At 33.4% G+C, this 15184-nt stretch overlaps 1 protein-coding gene across 14 annotated transcripts in view; it reads right to left on the bottom strand.

The window, feature by feature from the left end:
* Positions 1-15184, bottom strand: part of LOC134807503 (uncharacterized) — a 162736-nt gene that overhangs the window by 51150 nt on the left and 96402 nt on the right. For 9 of the 14 annotated variants that reach the window (XR_010148131.1, XR_010148129.1, XM_063786000.1 and 6 more), the window contains one exon: positions 11990-12194. Coding sequence is in view for 9 of the 14 variants with exons in the window: in XM_063786000.1 (XP_063642070.1) it covers positions 11990-12100 (111 nt within the window). In the remaining 5 variants the exon portion in view is untranslated. Of the gene's footprint in view, positions 1-1536; positions 1689-11989; positions 12195-15184 lie in introns of all 14 variants that reach the window. The other 5 variants (XR_010148128.1, XM_063786007.1, XM_063786008.1 and 2 more) reach the window with 2 other exon arrangements.

Here is a 15184-nt window from a genome sequence, read left to right as displayed (position 1 = left end):
AGACTAAGCATAAAGGCCACAGAACATAAAAGACATTCCACTGCAGACCTCATTAAGTGGACTTAAGAGAAGCTTGACAAGCTAATGACAAAAATCTAATTTGGACTTTCTGGATGTAAGAACCCTGAATAAGTCCAAATACACCGAAACTCTGCCATGCGTGCTATCTGAAAAGGCAACAACCCCATGTCAATTAGGGCCGTGTAGTTCATGAATCAAAGCCCCAGAGATGGATGTGGTCCTATTCAACCACACTGAATAGGAAATCATATTCTATGTGTTTTGGGGTTTGGGCTCTGGTCCTATTTAAATTGCACAGATGTTGTAGGTTTCTAAATTAACAGTGGAGGTGTTCATCAGGCTGTATATATTGAACAAAGACATGGCTAGATCTAGACACCACACTGTACAGAAAACATTTTTGGTATTATTTTCTCTTTTTCGAGAAGTCCTTTCCTGTTTCTAAATTCATCAGCACCTGTAGAGTCCAGGCCAAGTGAGATTACAATGATTTCCATGCCATATTAAAATTATCTAGTTGCTTCAGGTGTGTTTATTTCACTCCCCAACTACTTGTATATCCCTTGAGTGGAGAAGCATAATAATGATAATAGAGTAGTTCTTGTGTATGCCATGCACAAGGGGCAGTACCTTGCAAATCATAATTCTCATATCAATCTTATGATCAACTCAATTTTATAGACATGGAAGCTAACATTCATATAATTGTCCCCACCTCTAATTAGTGGAGAACCAAAGATCTAAACTCAGGCTACCTGACTTCCAAGCCCACTTTCATATTCCACTACCCAGTGCAAAAAGGAATAAATGCTTGTTGAAGGAATACATGAATGAATGTGTTTCTTAATATCCACAGAATTTAAAAGACAAATAATTTATCTGTTAATGATATCTTTGTTGCAATAAGCATATAGTAATTATTATAATAATAAGGATAGTTATTTAGGATCCTGGAAGACATTGTGCCTTGCACGTTTTATGTTCCTATAGTGCCTTTTCAATAGCTGACATACAGAAGGTATTTGTAAGATAATTGTTAAATCAGTAAAATACTTTAATCCAATGGCTTCCTTGGGTCATTTTCTGTTTCCTATATAAAACTTATAAAAAGGAAAGGAAGAATCTTCTTTTTCTTTTTCTTTTTTTTTTTTTAAATCTGCCTCCATGTGCTAATTTCTTAAGAAATCTCTAGACATTTTACCATGTTTAGATCTCTGAGCTTTTGTCTGAGCCTGAGGGAGATCTAAGTTCCTGGTTCCAGCTTTTCTAACTCGCCCACTCCATTTTCATACAAGCCCTATTAATAAGAGTGGAAATGAGAATGTTTAACTGTTGAAGGAAGGCAGTGAGTCAGGGTATCTTAATAAATGTTTACCGAGGAGAAACTAATTCTATCCACCTTTTGAAACCTGGATTTCTTAATATACTCATTTCTGTGCCCTATAGTTAAATGTAGTATTATTCACTTAAGACATTTTTGTTTGCCAATATTCCGTGGAAAAACAGTATTATTACCTTGTTTTTCCAAACAGTCCAGAAGAGGATTCCAAGTATATTCTCCTACCTTCATCTTTCCTGTTTTCACTGAAGTAATACCAGGTAAATCACTTAACATCTCCGTGTACTTTATAGAAAATGAATGCAATATCACTTGTCTTGTCTTGCTGCTGTGAAAATCAAATATGGTAATGTGTATAGAGTTATTTTTGAGCTATGAAGTGTTGTATAACTGTTAGAAATTGTTAGAAAATAAGAAAGCCAGAAGCGTATGTACTATATACTTTCAGTAAGCCAGATATTTAATTTTGTCCTTACATAAATGATATATGTGTACAAAACACACATATATATATACACCTGGGACAAAAAGGACTTGTGTATCTATCTATATCTATATCTATATCTATCTCTCTATCTATTTATCTATCTAATCTATGGATACACTCACAGTGATTGGAAATTTTACTGCTTAGAAGTTTAAGTAAATTAATGAATGCCAGATTTTAAAACCTTCTCTAATTGCCTCTGTTGGTTTCTAACACAGAGCTACTGTACTTTATGCAGTAATTATAGTTATTATTTACTGAGTATAAACTTGACGTTAGGCATTGGGTTAAGGCATTTATATACATTATATAGTTCATTCACAACACCACTATAAATAGGTATTATTTTCTCTTCTTTCCAAATGGGTAAACTAGGGCCCAAAAGATCTAGGAAAATGCCTCCTAGTCACATTGCTAGCAAATGACAAAGGCAAAATTTGAATTTAGGTCTGCCCATCTACAAGCTTTGCTTAGCAATTCAAGTCCGATTTGTCTGAAATTTGCATTAATCCAAGTGTGTGTTAATCCATGTGCTATACTTTTCAGGGAACAAGTTCAAATGAATTCCATTCTTTGTGAAATGTTATAGAGTTCCTTCGGTCAGACGATAAACCAACCAAAAATATACATCTTTTTCAAAAACAGGAGCTTTAAATTTTTTAAAATGTCTTCAGGGGTTTATGGCCCTGGGCCAGGTAACACACTGATCGTGAAATATAGGTGATTGACAGTTAATGGTCATAGTTTTTATTCATGGTAACCACTGTTCACTCTCTTAGACTTCAAGTGTCCCTACTGTGTGCACACCACTACACTACTCAGTGGTAAAGCTGTGACTGTGGTTAGACAGAAGGTTAACAAAGAAATAGATTTCCCTCAATGCGCCTACGATCTATCCTTTGGAAAGGAAATCAGGATACGCCAAGCAGTCAGAGTCAAATTAATTTTAGAATACATTAGCAATACTTAGAGGTAATAAAACTAAATCAAAATTTCTTCAAAGGATTAAGTCCTTCAGCCTTTAACTCAGTCAGACCTGCCTCCCTCACATGCCAATTAGAGTTCAAAGACAAGATTCACACACTTCATTTACAGATCTGTTGAACCTTGGGCACAAATGATAAATCCTTAATAAGTCAGAAAGATAGCTATATTTATTCTTAAAATTAACTAATTTGCACACTGAGGTTGGGTGATTTGCCTAAAGACAATTCATTGAAATGTCTGATAAAATTTCATAACCCTGGTTCCGATTTGACATCACTGACCTGTTTTCCCATTTTAAAGTTAAAATGTAGAAATGCTCATGTGTGTCAAGAGTCTTACACAAAACACGTTCACATCTCCACATGCAGGTTAAAACAAAACAAAACTTTACTAAAATATTTAGATAATCTCATGATAGCAAAAAGTGCCCAGGCATCGTTTTGTTTAGAATAGATTGCTGTACTTTTAGGAAGGAATTTTCTTCCTTTGTCTGTGCTGTAAAAGCAGACTTGGGTTTATTTAGCAGTTGCCTTAGTGAACTCAGAAAGAAACATACCTGACAAATCAAACTGGTTGGCCAAATCTAGTGTCTGAATTCAATGGTTAGGCGATTTTATGAATGTATGTGCACACACAGTTACATACACATACCCTTTGGTTCTGTAACAAAGAACTCTCTTGCACTGTCCATGGAGCATTTACCAAGCAAGCTACCTTCAGCCACAGGAAAATGAAACTTTCCAATTCTTCATCTCCAAGAATTAAGGAATTTTACATTAAGCACCTTTGAAAGGCCTAATGCTTTTAAGTGATAATCCAAGGCAAGATAATTCTGAAGGTGACTACAGTATTCTTTTTTCTGATAGTGTACTATTAATCATAACTGTAATGCACACAAATTTTATTTTTAAAATACTGAAATTAGCTTCATTGATTAGACAGCAGATAGCAATAATATGTTAAAATTAGTATTGATGTAGAAAATGGTAATCAAATGGCCCAAACAGTTAACTCATAATGCCCATTTTTCTATTTTTGATGTAAGCCATTCCCAGCCCCTCCGGTTTTCCTGGGCCAGTTAACAGTATGTCAACATTTCTGTACCTAAGATGTAACTAGCTGTGAATCATTTGTGAATCATTTTCACAAATTTTTTATTTTTAGTATGAGACTCCATTGTAATTCTGCAGGATCTAAACCTGTTTTAGTGAACCCAAATTACACAAAACTTTGGGGATAGAAATTAGCATAATTGAAATAATTCAATTTTTGGTAATTATGATTCTCACTTAAACCTAAATTAAATGTGCCAAACTATAATTATGTTCAAATTTGCATCATGAAAATCACCCCCATTTAGCTCGTGGCATCTTAAAATATCTAATAGGGATCTTAAACTCTTAAGGTTGAGTAAAGAGGCCTTATTTTCACAGGCTTTGGGAAGAGGAGACTTATTATGCATTAAGCACAGTTGTTTAGCCTCTTGGGAAAGGAAAGATGGGTCCATTATTTCTTCACTATCTGATGTGCAGGATTTGTACTCTAAGCTTCAGATACCTCTAACTTACACTGCCATTAATGAGTTCTGAGTGCCACAGCAGAAAGTAAAGATTAACGCTTTCTTTCAAGAAAAACCTTAAGCAAAGCAGGTCATGCATTAGGACAAAGGTAATGGAAACCAAAGACAAAAAAGGCTGTTAACACTTTAAAACCGGGCACTAGAAAATAAGCACTGTTTTGCCATCCATTTTTAAATGATTAAAGATTCAAAACAACCTGAAGGCAATGAGAATTCACCTTTCAGTCCTGTGAATTGCTCACTGATTCTTAACAATCCTAGGATCAAACCTTTATTATTATTTTTGGGGGGTGCAAAAGGAAAACATCCATAAAATATTACTCAGTTAAGCTGCCTGTTTAACTAACCTTTCTATTATTTGATTTGATTAAATTAACCAGCTGATGTGATTAAGCTTGCAAGATGGCTTATCCATCTTCATCTTTGGGATGGTAGGTGGATATAATCTTCAAATATATTGATCAAGAAATAGATGTGTCTGGATGTACAGGGCTGGCATATTGTCAAAGCACATAATGAGTTTCCCACAAAAAAACACATGAATATATCTCCAGTTGAGTAAAATATTCACATTAATACCAGAATAAGGCAGAAGAACCCTGGCTGACATCCCATCTGTTCTTATGAATTAAATTTAGAAATCATATGTAATATAGACATTTCTGTCTGAATATCATGAAACCCTGACACATCCAGGCTTTCATTAGAAAGCTCCATGATGTGACTTGAATAACAATCTGTCTTACCTAATTAGTATTTTCAGTTTAGCATATTCACTTCCAGACATATTGCTGTTTGCACATGGTAATTTGGGTAAACAGATACCATCCACAGCTGCATCAATTAACACTGCTAATCAAAACTGAATTCAGGTAATTAGGCACATTTATGCAAAAAAATGTGTAATTTTGCAAAAAAGCGAGATTCTTCAATAATATGTCAATGAGTAAAAATCTCCTTTTGCTCGTGAAGATAAAGAATGAGACAAGAGAAATCATCATTAATATATACATCATGCAGACAGAGTAAAATTCCTAAATTAAATCTCAGTCTTTAATTGGCCTGTATTTTCAGAAATTGGATCATATTTTTTATAAATGTTTTCCTCAATGTTTCCACATAGTAAAGTTGATTCACATCTGCCTAAGGGTTTAATCATCAAGCAGGACTCAAATGGTTAATGAATTCTAAAGTATTTATATAATTAGAAAGGATTTTGGTCAAACTTGATCTTCCATCTTGTCTAGCATCTCTTAGGGAAGATTCTCTCAGTATGTCTTATTTTATTACACACTTTAATTTTCTCTGCTACAAAACACTTTCATTTGTAATTAGAATCACAATAGCAATTTATTTTCCTGCAAATATTCTTCAACTTCTCTGATTCTACACAATGCCCTTTAGTTGCTTTTTCATTCATTTTCAAAATGAAGACTCTAAGTTGTTTTTCCTCTCTCTCTCTCCAAACATAAACCAAACTGATCATTTTGATTAAATATTTTAATCGGTTCAGAAAAACTAGTTTCATTGTTGTGAAGTAATAAGTGGCTAACTAGTGACCAACAAGTTCTGGCTAAGGGGAGATTTATGGGCATAAGTTAAAGCTAAAGTAAAGAAACCTGGATCATTTTAAAAAGCATCTGAAGTAGATATAAGAATAATCTAGCATGGAGATTATTTGTGTATAATATACACACTCACAAATTTCTACTTCTTTTTCCTCCTTCAGACTTTGAAGCTTAGGTTTATTTCTTAGTGTAAACACCAGGCCTTTATAATGAAGTACTGGGCTCAGTGTCCCTACTTTTATCTTAATGGTAATAGTCACTTTCAGTACAAGTCGACAAACACTTCCTCACTCTCTACCACATATCAGCATCTCTTCTAGGCCCTGCGGATAAATATAGAGATGGATTTAGACTGACCACACTTCTCTGTGTCAACTTCAGAGAGTTTACAAACCAAAAGAGTCAACAATGAGAAGGTTGATGAAATCACCAAGTGAAAATGAATGTGTCAATCCCAAATTTTTGGAACCACCTGGTCTAATTTTGCAGAAGTTTACTTTTTGCATAACTCAAGTTAATTCTTTTATTCTCATAAGTAAGAAAAGGAGAAAAAAAGTTTTTTTCAATTATTTTGCATGTTTTTTCCTCACATTGCAGCAATGCTGTACTTCTATATTTATTTTTTGATATTTATCAAAAATATTTTTTCCACATATTCCTTTAAATGCATTTGTCATAAACAATTGGGCAATTCCTGACAGCATAGACATCTAACAGACTTATACTCAGTTTCAAGAGCAGGAATTATAAAATACAGAGACACATTTATCAACAGGTTGTCAAACTGCTCACACCAAAGAAACCATATGAGGTAGGACAGATGCCTCTGACTTTAAAATTCCGTTAAACATAATTATTTATGAATCTTAAAGAAAGATAGGTAAGCACAAACATTTTAAAGACAATTTTTAAAAAAGCCTAATGATTGGTTTTCAATGAACTAAACTATTAATATTTGGGGAGGAAAATGTCTTCTGTCTATGAAATAAGCCCACTGAGTAATGTTCACTGCATGGGTGACCCAGTGTATTACTCAAAGCACTCTAAACTCCCTCTTCTCATACTTCCTCTAGAGTGAATCAGTACAGAATTAATTACCTCATCGTAGTTCCTGAGTTTTAGTAAATTCCTTTTTCTGTGGAAATGGTTTAAATTCATCTTGCAAGAATCCTGTTCTCATAGTCTCCAAGTTTTAGCAAAGTGGAATGCTATGATTATCCCAAAGACAGCTTTGGTGAAGGAAAGGCTTCACCAGCTCCTAAACCAGGCTGTGCCACTGACTAGCTATCTGACTTCAGGTAAAACCTTTGCCAATCTGAGTGTGAGTTTCTTGTTTATACAACATGGCTCATAGGCTCACCTCACTGGATTGGGGGGAGTACCTGAAACATAGTAGGTGCTTAATAAAGGCTTGTTGAAACTGAATAAAGGTTAGTCAATGATGGCTCCAGAAATGCTAATGCTGAAGGCATTTGAGTTAAAAGTATCTTTTTATGAAGTTCTCTGATTCCAAAGTAATACACAGAGATAGTATGATAATTTTAATACAAATAGCGTAAATTGTATCAAATAGGCCACAGACCACTACGCTATATTAGGTCACCTTCCAACTCACTTGAAAACTAGTCCTAGAAAACTAATCTTCCCAATTAAGTTGGAAAGTTAACATTGGGACACTTATTGTTTCTAGAGCATTTTTTATGATTTTATTAAACAAATTACAAGAAGTAATTCCATTGACCATTATTAACCAAATAATTTTATTTTAGAATTATTGTCTGTTAAAGAGGATAATCTTGAAAAATTCATGTGACTACTTTTTTACTATGAATAATTTTTTTAAAAAAACCTAGAAAATCCTTGAGTCTGCCACTTGCTATCTCTCCTTAGTCCAGAAGAATAAAATCGCTTATAGTACATCTACTCTAAATTTCTGTAAAATTAAATTAAATTGCTGACTCATAAACAATGCACAACAAATAAAACAACACCATTGGTCACTTTTTAAAACAGTCTGCTTTTTAAACAGAAACGCTCCAGCTGAAATATGCAGTCTATAAAATATCAAATGGATTAATCTTGGCTTATTCATAGCAAAGAATGTTATTTCACAGCTATAAGAGAAAATGTCAGGGCTGGGACTGGGTGGATTAGGTGGAAACCGATTGATAGAAAACAAAGGCAACATAAAGAAATAAAATGTCTTCGAAGCACACTGAAGCAAAATAAATTACTGGATCTGGGATTTAGCAAAGTATAATCTTATTTTCCTTTGCTCTTTCACCAACACTTTTTTCTACGCTGAGACAATATGAATTTCACCTTCCAAACCCATGATTTTCTTTAATAAAAAGACTGCTAATAATTAATGACAATGTAGAGAAGGATGCTATCAGTAGTTCAGCACATTAGCTTTTTGTGCTTTAGAGAATGTTGTATTTATAACAAATTTTAATACTGAAGATTATTTTCATTTAGTTCTCTTAAGAGGTAAAATAAGATTAATCTAAATTAGAGAAGATAATTAAATTATGTCTGAAGAACTAATATTGCTTATTTTAGAGATATAAGTTAGTGGTCATGTTTATCTTTTAGTTAAAATTATCTTTGATAAGAAAACAAGTATTATGAAACAACTGAATTTTTTAAAGTTTGACAACTCAATGTACTGAAGCTAAAGCTGATAACCTACACTTTATCAGACAAGGTACAGAACAACGTATTTGTTTACAATTTATGGTTGAACACTTGTCCCACAATTAAGAATTAGGAAATTATCCTTACAACAAACAGATCTTAGTTAAACATATTATTAATCTATGCTTCAAGGTATTATCCAGCTCTCTGGAGGATGCCAGAGTGACTTTGCCAGCTGAATAATCTCAGTCACTCTATCACAAGTTTTTCATCTTTGACTTTCTTCACAGGCTTGGAGTAGAAGCCTACCTTTCAGAAGGATGTTAAAAGAATACATGAAAAGCTTGTGCAAAAATAAACTATAGCACCTCAGGCTTCTTAATTTTTACACTATAATGCCTTGGACTTTTCTACCTTGACAGATTCAGAGTGAATTCTTTGATGAAAAAAGAGAAATAAATTACATATGGAAGGAAGAGAACCTTTATTATCATTTTAATAGTTCACAGATACATAAAAGGCAGACACATTCACTATGTGGTGGGACCTAAGACTAAAAATATTCACTGACTTAGAACTAAACAAAATTAACATGATACGAAAAATGGAAACAGTTTTTTGAAGAAATCTGAATACACAACTTTTCACCAAGGCTTAGAAAATTTAACAGAGAAAAATAAAACTAAACCATTAAATGGCATTGCAAATAATTAGTTAGCTTCTCCTACAGCATTTTTGAACTTAATGAAAATACCGAATATATTCAGAAACTACCAGAGATCATGGAGAATGAAATTCCAGACATCAGAAATAATCAACTTGTAGAAACTGCTTCATAAGCAACTGTACCAAAAAGCACGCATTTCCAGGAGACATCATGTAGATTTAACATGGATATGATATGCAATTTCGGTGGTTGGCACTGAACTAGAATAAAGATGTCATTGTCATTTATTCCTAACCCCTTCAGGACATCCCTAGGTTGTTTTTCTATTGGGAGCATGCATTTTCAGTGTACAGAGATTGGCTTCATGCTCCCTGCTTTTGCTGGGATGGTGGTTTTGAGATTTCGAATGCAGGCAGTAGTGCTTGGGACTCTTCCTATATGCTCCCAATTATCTGTAACGTTATTGTATATTCTCTGCCACCAGAATGCTTTTGCGAGAGCTATGGTCCTTCTAAAGCAGCATACCACTCAGAAGTGCAAAAATGAAAATTAAAATAGGAAGATTTTCTTCTTATTATTATTTGAATGACATACGACCTGCTCGATGTTTGCATTTAAATTGAGCAGAATAATTCAGCTCTGGCTTTTAATTTCAGAAGGGTTAATCACCCTAACAAAGGTCAATCAAACTTTAATCTTCAATAAAATTGCTACAGCCCCAATCACCTGCAGGACATTTATTATATTCCCATTTCCATGTGAAAGAATGCATTGCTTTCATTATGTATCACTAATCTTCTCACTCTTTACATTAGCACATTTTACCAAAAAACATTAATTCCTTTGAAACTCTGACAAGAGTTCATTTCTACACATCTCAGGAGATAATCCTGTTTAAAAAAAAACAAAAACAAAAACGGGACATCAGCTGTGAACCACTTTCTGGGCACTTTCTAATCCTCATAGACCTTCAATACTCCAACAGAGTTCTGACAATACCAAATCTCAATTACACAAAATATTATGGTGGTTTAGGTTAAAATAACAATATATGACTTTAGGAACTTAATCCTCCCTATTGTCTGTAATTGTCATCTACTTATTTCTATTCATCTACTTATTTCTATTCACCTACTTATTTCTATTCACAATGTTTACTGCATACAAAACTTACTGATTTGGAGGAAGCAAATGTTAACCACCTTTGAATAACAGACGAAATATTTAGATTCATTGATTCATTCATTTGATAAATACCTACTGAATGCCTATTATGTGCCAGACATTGGGCTAGGGGTGGGGAATCAAAGTTAAGGAAACAAAAGAGAAACAAAAAGATAGTTATTAAAAGAAAAACATTCTTCTGTAAACATGGTGTCCAGAATATAATAAAATAATGATTTAAATCTCCACTTTCAGTTTTTCTTACTGATGAAATTAAATTTTAGTGAAGACTAGAAATCTGTTAAGTCAAATTTCCACCAAAATTTTGATAAACAGTGTCTAAAATTATCTGGACACTGAAAGGCTTTAAAATTCATAATGCCATAAAATGATTCATTTTTATTTGAGAATATAAAACGTGATTGTCAAATTTTAAAATGAATATATTGATAATGTCTAGTCTCCCATGATTAGAAATAAAACCATGAGAAAGTTTAAATGAGCTTATTAAAATAGATATGCTGTGCAAAATTTGTTTCCAAAATGTAATTTCATAACATTTAAAAACTGCTATTAACACAAAAGACAATAGTAATGGGCAAAAGACAAATTATTGCATTTTGCCATGATATAGTGGCCCAGATAACCATGGAGGGAAAGAACCTTAATATACGTCCCCGATTATATTGCAAATTGATTGCCTTGATATTGTAATGGTGGTGTGACACAGCATAAATAACCCAAACTTGCCTTCTGCATATTTTTTGAGACCTCTTCCTCCCTCTTTGTACTTAGATTAAGTGCACAGCCACATACACACAGGCACATGCCCTTCCTCATCAATATTCACGCTCATTAATTAGCAATACAGGAAGACTATCATTTGGGAAACTCCTCAAATCTTAAATATTCAATCAAGCAAAGCAAATCACAGTAAAAAGAAAATACACGTAAATAGTCTATGACCAGACTGGCCCTGGAAAATAGAACATAATTTCAAGAGATAGTCGTCTTTATAAATGTTGTTTTAAAAAGCCCCAATTATGTTGTGCGACTTAAGTCAAGACCTTAGCTTTCCTTTGAGCATGTCTTGAAACGAAAATAGAACCTCTACATATTCTATAACTACACTTTGCTTTTTTTTCCTTTCCCAGAACTAGTTGACACAATAGAAAATAGCAGAGCAACGGCTTTTACATTGTTGAGCAAAATAAATCCAACGCTACACAATATAAATGTCCCATTGATATTTGTTACCAAATACTTATTCTGAAAACTGATAAAGATTAGTTAGACTCAACAGAGAAAATATTGCTTTATATTCCATTTTCATCATGAAAAGCTGTTTAGTTATATTATGAATTTACAGATTTAGGAAAAAAAAAAAAAAAGCTTTCAGAGAATATGCTATAAATGCCCGAAAAGCATACAGATCTTTTTCTGAATCATTTCGGTCAAGAAACAAAAAAAGAACCCATGAACCATCAAACAAAAATCTTAATAAGAAAACCTAGGATGTGGAATTATGAAAGAAACATACCTTTGGCCGAACAAGTTCACAATTTCTCATCTTGCCTACACAGCTCTGTCGTTCCACTTTGAGCAAAAGTCGACTCCGTGTCCCTTGTGATCTCTGTGACAATGCCATCATATCACTGGCAAATTTTTCGATTAAACTTTGCAGATGTAGTAGCAACTTTGTTAATTATGACATTAGCCAGCTGGCGGGTACGATCAGTCACCCACTGCAAGGAAAGCCAGACAAACAGACATCTAATCATTGCAACCAGAGCAGATAAATTTTGTTCCTTTCTCATACGTGTCACAGATTCTATTCCTTCTGACCCTCTCCTCAGCCATCGACTGTCACATTTAGATTCCGAGAGCTTCCAGTTTCCCTTTATCCCTGCCTTAGATCTGAAACTCCTGGTTATCAGGAAGACATGCGTCACCAGCTGTCTTGGAGCAGGAAAGCAATCAGGTGAATACTACTTATTATCTTGCATTGCTTTCCGAGGAGTGACAAGATTGATTTGGAACCAAGAATACATTCAGATCTCAGACAGTAGTTCCTAGGGTTTTGAGTTCAGACAGTAGGGTATGTGCTAAGTTGCAACAGGGAGGACTGCAATCCCAATGTTAAGGCTACAGGATATTAGAAATTTAAGGAAAGTTTTAGAAAATTGATCACAGCTCCTTTTTTCAGATGCCCTTGTATTAATATTTTCTTCTCTACCTCTGTGCTATGTTGGTGATGCCTATGAGTCAACTGTTACCCAGCAGAGCCAGCTTTACAACGAGGTAGCCCGAGTCAACCTGTGGAATCAGTATTCTGACATTATGAAATTATCTCCATCTATCCCTTTTTCATGAAGACGAATACTCTATAAATTCCAATTCCTGAAACTTATCTTTGCTAAAAGTTCAAATCATATTTTTATATAATAACATTAGAAAACTAATTTAGGCATGTCAGCTAAAAATAACATACAAATTTAAGCTGGGGGAAGATACAATTACATTTTAATACAAATTTTTCCTTCAAAAAGTCTGTCTACAGAAATCATATATTAGTGTGTATCTACTGATCGATTGATATACACAACACATGCATCATGAATTTACTGAAATCTCAATATATATTAGGTAATGCGTAGAAGCATTCCTACAAAATGATGTAACAATATTTTTCAGAGCGTAGCGTCCAATGGAGGAGCAAAGGGCTTGATCTACATGGTAAGCCGTTATCTTGATGCAATTTTTACCAAAGAATTACCACCAAAATGTTTGAGTATCAACAAAATAAAAAGTTTGCACAGCAGAATTTGAAAGAGAATTCTATATCATAAAGTAATAAAGTTATATTTATCAATAAATTAGTAGGTCTTTCTGGGATGGGGAAATTTAGGGAAAAGTTAAAAGGTGATTCTGAAGTTGATTTTACCTAAGAATTGTGTATATTTGGCTGCCGAACACAACACAAAATGTTTTATCTCTCTCTGTGAAAACTGCAGTTGTGGTGCACTATATTAATAATTCATGACACATATCCTAAAATACATTTTATTTTTACATGAGAACACTCCTGCCATGGAGGGCCCAAAATCTCTGTTTAGCTTAAAGTGCTGCAAAGATAAACTGATAAATGTATTTAGATGCAACCTAAGATATAAAAATGAGGATGAGATGATTTAGGGATTCCTAAAACTACAGAGCAAGGTGTTTTCATCCTGGGAAGACAAAAAGGTTTCTAAAGTCCCACCAGAACTGGCATGGGAGGGAGAAAATATGATTTCAGAAATTCTTAGAAATTATATATCTATATCTATATAGATACAGATATCTTGCTGAGAGTAAGATACTCTTTATCCTTTGTGTCTTGGGCTGATAGTAAGAAATGAGTCAGATTCCATAAAAGCAAAAGAACAAAAAAATCAGAAATATCAGGACAAGAGTGTGTTGTGGCACAACGTCAAGGACAAAGAATCTGTGATATGACTTTCAGTGATGCCCTATTTGGAAATAAGCTGTTTCTATCCCATCCATTATCATAGCCTTGGCAACTGCTGTACAGCCTGGCACATAGCCGTTTCTCAAGAAATACATGTCGATGAAGAATAAATACTTACCTTGCATATATCATCATCCTCAGCCCACTCACTTACTTTTAAAATTAAATGATGCAAAAATTCACTCTTTAGGCTTTATATGGATTACCCATATATTAATGACATATGTATTCAAACTTATATCTTTACAATACTGAAAAGAGTTTATTCCTAAAGAGTTCAAAGTAGACATTTCTCTTAAGATTTTAAAATAAGCATTAATAATATTCACTATTTGTTCCTATGGAAATGACTTTGACTCAGGGAGTTAGAATGAGTCAGAAAGATCTTTACTCTTTGAGTGGAAGAGGGGACAGTTTCCTAGGAAATGCCCAGAGAATAAAATAATGCTATGTACACAATGTTTTTTCATTGCAATAGTATCTATAAGAAAGAATGGAAACAATGTCTCCAAAGAAGGAAATCAAGAAATAAATTTGGCAATTAATCATAGGCAGTCATTATATGGTAATAAGAAAGACTGATAAAACCAACTTTTTATGACTATACTGAATTTAAAAAGCAGAATACAAAATTGTACATATATTGATTACTGAGTATATTTGAAGAAAGACTGGATGGAGAAGTGTTAAAATCGAAAATATGTTTTGTAGAATTAGAAAGTATTTTCTTCTTTTACAAAAGTTTGCTTTAATGCCACTCTAATTGTTAATCTCAAAATGTAGAATCAAAGACTCCATCTGTAAAATGGGAACAACAATAATAATTGTAATACTTACCTCACAGGTTCTTAATATTAAACCAGTTAATGTATATAAAACTCGGCATATTTTCTGACCTACAGGAAAACTCATTATATATCTTAGTTATTATTTTTTATTATAACCATCATATAAATAATTCTGACATATTTGTGCTACACCTTTTATTTTTTTCTGTGAAATATTACCAGAACTTCACTGCATTAAATGAGGTACTCTGAAACAGGAAAACTCAGTATTCAAAACCTAAGAAACCAAACACAGAAACATGGTCTAGATAGTAAAATGGATTTATAAAATAGTAACAGCAATAATAATAAAACAATAGATATGGAGGACTTCAGTTAAAATTATAATTTCTATAAGACCTACATGACTTATAATTTTACTAGACCTGTAGATCGT

Source organism: Pan troglodytes, chromosome 10 (genome assembly GCF_028858775.2).
Source record: "Pan troglodytes isolate AG18354 chromosome 10, NHGRI_mPanTro3-v2.0_pri, whole genome shotgun sequence".
NCBI lineage: Eukaryota > Metazoa > Chordata > Mammalia > Primates > Hominidae > Pan > Pan troglodytes.
Note: the sequence above shows the minus strand (reverse complement) of the source record. Positions and strands in the feature narration are given on the sequence as shown.